Source organism: Pristiophorus japonicus, chromosome 9 (assembly GCF_044704955.1).
Source record: "Pristiophorus japonicus isolate sPriJap1 chromosome 9, sPriJap1.hap1, whole genome shotgun sequence".
In the NCBI taxonomy this organism is placed as follows: Eukaryota; Metazoa; Chordata; class Chondrichthyes; family Pristiophoridae; genus Pristiophorus; species Pristiophorus japonicus.
The window spans coordinates 163,078,165-163,087,404 of record NC_091985.1 but is presented as its reverse complement, the minus strand read 5'-3'; the positions used below and the strand labels follow the sequence as shown (position 1 = coordinate 163,087,404).

General features: G+C 46.1%; 1 protein-coding gene across 1 annotated transcript; it reads right to left on the bottom strand.

Annotated features, from left to right (window-relative positions):
- Nucleotides 1-854: 854 nt before the first annotated feature.
- Nucleotides 855-2,289, bottom strand: LOC139273953 (probable G-protein coupled receptor 139). Its single transcript, XM_070891026.1, has 2 exons — nt 2,220-2,289; nt 855-1,771 (listed from the first exon to the last, which is right to left on the bottom strand). Exons 1-2 carry the CDS (start codon nt 2,287-2,289, stop codon nt 855-857), a joined length of 987 nt encoding a protein of 328 aa, XP_070747127.1.
- Between the last annotated feature and the right edge of the window lie 6,951 nt (nt 2,290-9,240).

Below are 9,240 nucleotides of genomic sequence, written 5' to 3'. Positions count from 1 at the left end.
AACCGTCTAGTAATAAATGCCAACACGCAATTTGCCATCTGAATTGATTGTTGTACCTGCATGCTAACTCTCTGTGTTTCTTGTGCTAGGGCAACTAAATCTCTCTGAATACTAAACTGCAATAGTTTCTCAACATTTAGAAAATATTCTGTTTTTCTATTCTTCCTACCATTGTGAATAACTTCACATTTACCCACATTATACTCCATCTGCCACCTTACTGCCCACTCACACAATCTGTCCAAAACCCTCTGCAGTCTCTTTGCATCCTCCTCACGTCCTACTTTTCCACCAAGCTTTGTATCGTCAGCAAAGTTGGATGGATTGCACTCAGTCCTTTCATATGATTAATTAATATACATTGTAAACAGCTGAGGCCCAAACACTGATCCATGTGCCAATCTGAAAATGACATGCTTATCCCTACTCTCTTTTTACTGATGCTGTTACATTACTCCCAATCCATCTGCCCTTATTTGGCTTGACAACATTGTATGTGCCACCTTATCGAATGTCGTTTGGAAATCCAAATATCCTACATCCACTGGTTCCCCTTTATCGACCCTGCTAGTTACATCCTCAAAAAATGCTAATAAATTTGTCAAACACAATGTACATAAAACTATGTTGACTCTGCATAATCATTTTCTGATTTTCTAAGTACCGTGTTACCGCTCCGTTACTAATATATTGCAGTATTTTTCTGACAACTGACAACCAACGCATGCTACAAAATGGAAGTGATGTTTACAAGAACTCTCCCATTTTTCACATTACCAGAAAGAAGGACAGTCTACAGTGGAAACGGAGTTGAAATTGAGAATAGTTTATCATGAAGCTTTCATTTAAAATGGTTATATGTATTTCCATTTTCTAACTAATCTTAGAATCAGTGTCCAGGGAGATTTCACCACCTTCTTCAGCTCTTCTCTGAATTTCCTCTGGGTCGCTGCATAAATACACGGGTTTTGCAAGCAGCTCAAAAACTTCAGCATTGTCCCAATTTCAGTGGCGATATATCCAGGGTCTGTGCGGTCACCTCGGTAGTAATTGATGTTTGCCAGTCTGGTAGTCACCAAACTCACGGCAGTTGTCAGCCACAACAGTGTGAAACCGCCAGAAATAGTGAACAATAAAATGATGGATTTCCTTCGGTTCTCCATCTGTGGATCATTTTGATTCTCACTGCTGTGACCCCGGAGTCCCTTGCGGGCTCTACTGGCTACTATAATACGCCTGATTGTCAGAGAATTAAACAAGGCAATTAATGTACAAGGAATCCAAACACCCCAGGCACTGTGAAACCAGACGAACGCTGCACCTGGAGCTGAGGAAGCAAAAGCCACATTTGTCCGGCAGCCCCACTGCACATTGTTAATTATTTGTTCAGTTTCAAATGCAAATAAAAGAGGGATGTTTTTAAAAAAAATTAGGACCATGAAAGTTGTTATAACTCTGACCGAAGTTCTCCCAGTGCAATACTTTGCTTTAAACTTCTGGCAGCAGATAACTATAAATCGGTCAAATGTGAAGGAGACGGTGAACCAAACAGACAAATTCAGGTTGACAGCAGCCATGTATAGAATGAACTTACACACGGGAGTGTGGTACAGGAATGAAAATGGAAAGTGATAACTGAAAATATGATACGCCATTACATTGATGATCACGACTAGTAGATCTGCTGTTGCCATGGCTACCATGTAGACAGAGATACATTTGGAAAGGCCACAGTTTCCTCGGGAGAGAATCACCATTGCCATCAAATTTGCTGTAAGAAAAAGAGAGGAGAGAAAATAATATTGCAGTGTCTGCTTGAAATATATATGGAGATACCTATTGCGAGCATTTTGCTCCATTCATTGTGATCATTAAAACTGTGTAGAATGAGACCAGGATTAGTATTGGAGCCATTACCTGCAAAACTGACCCACATATTTTAATGAGCTGCTGCAGCGCTCACTCTGCACGGGGTGACAAGATGGTCAGGAAATCCGCTAGAATCCTTATGTTGTAACATCAGAGAACATTGTAACTTCGTTAATGTTATCAGTTTAAGGGGGACCCGGAAAGTGCAGACATACAGTGTAAGATTTAGTTCCAGTCACTACTGACTCTATAATGCTGCCCTGTAGAAAATCCATTAACTTATTAAACGGGCTGTAAGAACAGGGATACAGTTAACCCAGATTAATAACCAACAGGTTACAATGGCTCACCAGGGACAGCGACGGCTGCAAGAATCGGGTAGTAAATCTCTTTTATCAGCAGCATCGTTAGTTGACCCATTTTCTGACAGAATGAATGAATTCTGCAGGAGGTGATAAACTGTGAGTAGCACACAGCTGTGGTAATGGAAGGGAACCTATATTTATCCACACATCAGTCCTCCAGGGTGTCAATCAGGTTAAATCATAATTAGCATTAGTTACAGTCATTTAACAAATAGACTGATGTAAGTTTTTTTTGTTTGATGTGTCAGATTAAGAGAATGGTTAAAATTGTTTTCAAAAGTTTTTAAAAACATGCAAAATCTAAACATTCCTTTCAATTAGAAAGTGTAATCTCCCAGTACTAGTGCTGATCCTATTCCTATAGGAGTGTTGAAGGCAGCTCCCATTGTATAGCCCTTGACTCAGTCTTAGTGGTTCAACTCTCCAAAACAAGCGGTGAATAAAACCAGGCAATACTGATGATGACCCAGTACTGCAGGTAATATTGTTCCTGTGGTACTAATGATACACCTATACTTACCCACCAGGTGACCATGCCCCTCCGGTACTAGTGGTAGACCTACACTTACCCACGTGGTGACCATGCCCCTCCGGTACTAGTGGTACACCTACACTTACCCACGTGGTGACTGTGCTCCTCCGGTACTAGCGACACATCTACACTTACCCACCAGGTGACCATGTCCCTCCCGTACTAGTGGTAAACCTACACTTACCCACGTGGTGAGCGTGCTCCTCAGGTACTAGTGGTAGACCTACACTAACACACGTGGTGACTGTGCTCCTCCGGTACTAGTGGTAGACCTACACTTACCCACATGGTGACTGTGCTCCTCCGGTACTAGTGGTACACCTACACTTACCCACATGGTGACTGTGCTCCTCCAGTACTAGTGGTACACCTACACTTACCCACGTGGTGACTGTGCTCCTCCGGTACTAGTGGTAAACCTACACTTACCCACATGGTGAGCGTGCTCCTCCAGTACTAGTGGTACACCTACACTTACCCACGTGGTGACTGTGCTCCTCCGGTACTAGTGGTACACCTACACTTACCCACATGGTGACTGTGCTCCTCCGGTACTAGTGGTACACTTACACTTACCCACGTGGTGACTGTGCTCCTCCGGTACTAGTGGTACACCTACACTTACCCACGTGGTGACTGTGCTCCTCCGGTACTAGCGACACATCTATACTTACCCACCAGGTGACCATGCCCCTCCGGTACTAGTGGTAGACCTACACTTACCCACGTGGTGACCATGCCCCTCCGGTACTAGTGGTACACCTACACTTACCCACGTGGTGACTGTGCTCCTCCGGTACTAGCGACACATCTACACTTACCCACCAGGTGACCATGTCCCTCCCGTACTAGTGGTAAACCTACACTTACCCACGTGGTGAGCGTGCTCCTCAGGTACTAGTGGTACACCTACACTTACCCACGTGGTGACTGTGCTCCTCCGGTACTAGTGGTAAACCTACACTTACCCACATGGTGAGCGTGCTCCTCCAGTACTAGTGGTACACCTACACTTACCCACGTGGTGACTGTGCTCCTCCGGTACTAGTGGTAGACCTACACTTACCCACATGGTGACTGTGCTCCTCCGGTACTAGCGACACACCTACACTTACCCACGTGGTGACTGTGCTCCTCCGGTACTAGTGGTACACCTACACTTACCCACATGGTGACTGTGCTCCTCCGGTACTAGTGGTACACTTACACTTACCCACGTGGTGACTGTGCTCCTCCGGTACTAGTGGTACACCTACACTTACCCACATGGTGACTGTGCTCCTCCAGTACTAGTGGTACACTTACCCATGTGGTGACCATGCCCCTCCGGTACTAGTGGTACACCTACACTTACCCACGTGGTGACTGTGCTCCTCCGGTACTAGCGACACACGTACACTTACCCACCAGGTGACCATGTCCCTCCCGTACTAGCGGTACATTTACACTTACCCATGTAGTGAGCGTGCTCCTCCGGTACTAGCGGCACACCTATACTAACACACGTGGTGACTGTGCTCCTCCAGTACTAGTGGTACGTTTACACTTACCCAAGTGACCGTGCTCCTCCGGTACTAGTGGCACACTGCATTTAAGCTAGAGTTGATGGTGCTCCTCCTGTACTAGTGTTATCTCTGCAATTAACCAAGTGGTGACATTGATCATACCATACTAATGATTCTCTATGCGTATGCCAGTCGTGATCCTGTTCCTACAGAACTAGTCATAATCCTGAACATATACTGGAGGTGACCATGCTCCAACTGGACTAGTGGTACACACACAATTACACTGGTAGTGACAGTGCTCTTTGGATATTAATGGTAACCTGTAAATTCCTCTGTTGCTAATGGTACCCTTACAATTACACTGTATGTGGCCATACTCCTCCTGTACTAGTGGTAATCCTATACTTATATTAGATTTTACCATGGTCCTCCGGGTCTAGTGGTAAACTGCACCTACACTAATGGTGGCCAAGCTCCTCCTGTACTCGTGATAATCCTATATATATATAACTAAACTTACACTAATGTTGAGCGTAATCTTCTGGTACTAGTGATTCCTGAACTGACGATCCTACTTCTACAAGTGGTACACCTATATATGCAACAGATGTGCAAATGCCCTTCCTCTGCTATAGCTGGTCCTATTCCTGTTCGAGGCCCTTCTCTTGTTGTACTGATGGCGACCCAACTGCTGCATTACTGGTGAAGGCACTGATTTTACAGCACCTGTGGTATACCTTCAACTGGGCCACAAGTAAGAACATAAAAAATAGGAGCACGAGTAGACCATTCAGCACTTCGAGCCTTCTCTGCCATTCAATAAGAGCATGGCCGATCTTTTCCTCAACTCCACGTTCTCGCAGTATCCCCATATCCATTGCTTCCCTTAGTGTTCAACTATCTATCGATCTCTGAGCTAGACTTTCCACTTTTTTTGCATAAATACCGCCCACTTAACGTCCATTTTAACTCTAAGATGAGGTATAATGCCCAGATATTGCCCATTTAGGCACAAAATGGAAACCAATGACCATGTATCGATCACTTATCATCCAGCGTAACTTTCATCATGTACTTAACGCCGAGAAATAATAATACCGTCTGCCTATTTTTTTTGGCGTAAAGATCAGAATTGCCAAAACTAACGCCCCAAATATCGTCGAGCGTTACTGTCGGCACCTCATACACATGTCGCCAAAAATATTTATCACCAAAAAAAACGCTGTGAAAAAGTTGCTCTCACCTGAACTAATCACAGTGGTTTGGACGCTATTTTGTAAATCGCATGTCGCTTCATTTAAAAGGCTGCTTCAACTTCTGGGGAGTTTTAAGGTACTGTGGAGTTCTTTTAAGGTGATTTGAACATCTGAACAAACATCTTATCATACTGTGGACGATTGGAATTTAGTTTAGGAGTCTTAATGGGAAAAGTTATTGTTTGTAAACAATACTGATAGTTATTGGAATGGGGCCTGTCATTTCTCAGGCTGTCCTGATGATCATGCACGTGCTGCAGACTAGAGATGGCAGAATGTATATTCAACAGCATTATGTGCCCAGTCTAAGACATGCCAGACTGATGAGGAGGACGAGAGCTTATACCCTACGCATTTACAAGGGAGAAGTGGTCTTACCTGAACTTGTCTGATAAAACATGCCTTAGGAGACTGCGCTTCCACAAAGAGGTTATCAGTGAAATATGCCAGCTCATCAGGGGAGATATGCAGCCTGCCAGCACCATCAGGACCGCACTGTCCATCGAGGTGAAGGTCACCGCGGCACTTTCGTTCTGCACATCGGGTTCCTTTCAGCTGCCAACATTTGCAGTATATCTCAGCATGCCACACATTGCTGCATTCAACAGGTCACTGAAGCCCTGTACGCACGCAGGATAGACTTTATCAGCTTCCCTATGACCAGGGAGGCTCAGACCGAGAGGGATTTAGAATTCTACAGAATTGCTAACTTCCCCAAGGTGCAGGGAGCAATAGACTGCACGCACATCGCCATGCAGGCACCTTTTCAGGATGCAGGGGTTTTTTGGAACCGAAAGGGATTCCACTCACTGGATGTGCAACTCGTTGCCCACCACCAGAAAATTATTATGGCAGTGAATGTTAAATTTCCGGGCAGCATCCATAATGCTCACATCCTGCGTGAGAATGCTGCATCTGACATGTTTACCAGTCAGCCACAAGGTCAATGCTGGATGCTTGGTGACAAAGGATATGGCCTTGCCACCTGGCTGATGACCCCTCCTGTGCAACACCCACACAGAAGCCGAGAAGCAATATAACGAGAGCCACAGAGCCACATGCAATAGCATTGAGAAAACCATTGCAGTGCTTAAACAGTGCTTTAGATGCCTGGACCACTCAGGAGGTGAGCTACAATACCACCCTGAGCAGGTAGCTCAATTCGTGGTGGTGTGCTCCATGCACTTGGCTATCAGGAGGGGACAAGAATGGACTGCTGGTCCACCTCAGGAGAGAGAGGAAGAGGAGGACAAGGAGATGGACACTCACTTCAGGTCAGACAATCAGGCTGATGCTGATAATATGCCTCCACCCCCTCTAGACCGCAGGAAAGGGCCCATGGTGGCTACATAGCTGCAGGACTCTTACGTCAGCAGCTCATAAACGAGCGCTTTGCTTGAAATAACGTTGCTGGTATTTACAAAGCTGCATCACTGCTGAGTCTGCAGCTTATACATCAATGGTGTGCATCACATTGGTGATAATTAAAGTTTAATTTGATTTATGTGAAATTTAATTATCCCCTTTCATGTTAAGGAATCACGAGTGTGTAACGGTGCAGCTATCTGAGAAAATGCGCAACAAGGTTATGTTAAATAAAAAACATTAAATGAGAACATTTGCATGAAATCATAATTATAACTGTAAAAAACATCCCACCCCACCCCCACCCCACAACAAATGTATAACATTTAGATCAATCAAGTGGTCAACATTTCCAACACAGAACACAAATGCAAACCAACAAGATCCCCTCTCCCACTTCCCCCAAACCTCCCAACAAAATAGCAACAACATAAAAATATGAGCAAGACAATACCTGCGGCCATGCACCTCACTTTCCTTCAAACCCCCTCCCTGCTTCTCCTCCCCCCCCTACCGCTTCCCCTCCAAGCCACCTGGCTGTGGAGCTCCTCAGGCGCTGCTTCATTGGGGGGGGGGATGACGGCAGAACCACTGGTTGGACAGATATGAGACAGGACGGTCCCAAGGTGGGAACGTGCTCCGAGCCAGAAGCAAGATCTTCCTCCTGGCTCTCATGTGTCATTGGCAATAGGGGTGTGGCACCTTGAGGTATAGTGCCATGCTCCGGGACCACTGGGAGGCTTCTGCCACCAGTGTTCATGGCTATCACCTCCAGGGCCTCCGCCATCCATGGCACGTATTCCGTCATGGTGGTGGACATGCTGGCCAGCTGTTGGGATATGCCCCCCATCGTCTGTAGGATCTGCTGACCTATGTCAACACTCCTCCTGGATAAGTCTACCATGTCCCCGCTCAGATCTGTCACTCCTGGAGCAGACCTGCCATGTCTAACTAACCTCCATGGGTCGGCCTGGAGACATCTCGGGTGCCCCGTGGCAAGGTGCTTGGGCCCAGTACCTCCACGTCGGAGGTGGGAATGGCCACAGGAGCATTCTTGATGTCTTTGGTGTGGAATGCATTATGGAGCTTGGCGATGCAGGCTCCTCAAAGCCGGCACTATCATCCATGGAGAAGGGACACAGCAGATCCACAGGCGAGAATCGGGGCCCATCAGCAGCAGATGGAGGAATGTCCGGCAAGTCCGGTCCTGCACCTTCAACTTCTAGGCTTGGTGGTGTTGCATGGGGCTGTGCTGCTGGTTGAGTTGAAAAACATAATGAGGTTATTAGAGGAGAAGGGATTGCTAGGGTCACAAGGTGATTCCAGCGCAACACACAGCATATGCACGACAAAAGCATCACCGCTCTCAAAATCATCACAGACATCACATTTCATGACCATCAACAAATTCTGCATTGCAATGATTCTCATGAGGCCATCATTATTTAGAGAACACTTTTATCATTCATCTATCATATATTATTGGTCGGATATGAGTGGGTGTGGCATCTATTGACTTTACATGACGCAATGGTACATAGTTTACTCACGTGGCATTATATCAGGTTCTGTAGCTGCTTGCGTGGCCGACCGGGGTGGCTCCCCACTGGTGCCAGCACCCGCTCCTCGATGTCAGTGAGGTTGCTGATGACTGGTGACCCGCCACCCGTTCACCTCTGCTCGGCCCTATTCTTCGAAAGCTTCTTCTGTAAAAGGAAACACCAGCATGACATGGCATGAGATCATTGTGTGAGATCATTGCTGCGTACTGTCACAGAGACTGATACAACTCATAACCGACAGATCTAATCATGATTATGAAGAAAATTATCTTTCTTTACCTAAAGTCGTACACCGTGAACGCAGGATTTGAGTAAAACATTCCCGGTATAAGTGCAAGACATCACATCTGATTTTAATCACTCATTACACTTACAATTCAAATTATATAAATACGTAAGTACATGTAAATAAATGTAATACTTACTCTGGCGGATCCGACAAGGTTGTTCCAGCGCTTGTGGCACTGGTTGCCCTCACGCACCTCATTGGTCATTGACGAGACCACCTCGGCTATGTCGGCCCATATCCTCTGGTAGACCTTTGGCGTGGGCTTCCCATGCCCATCCTGTGTCAAATTACCCCAGCGTGACTCGGTCTCCTGCATGAGGGAGGCATTTGCCTCACCCGAGAATCTCCTCGCAATTCGTCCTCCCAATTGTTCCTCTCCCACCTCACTGCTTTCGCCAGCGTCAGTCTCCACAGTGTGCTGTGTCACCTCCTCCATCCCTTCCATTGTAACAAAAAAATTTCAGCAAAAAACTCAGTGGGAACAATGTTATTTG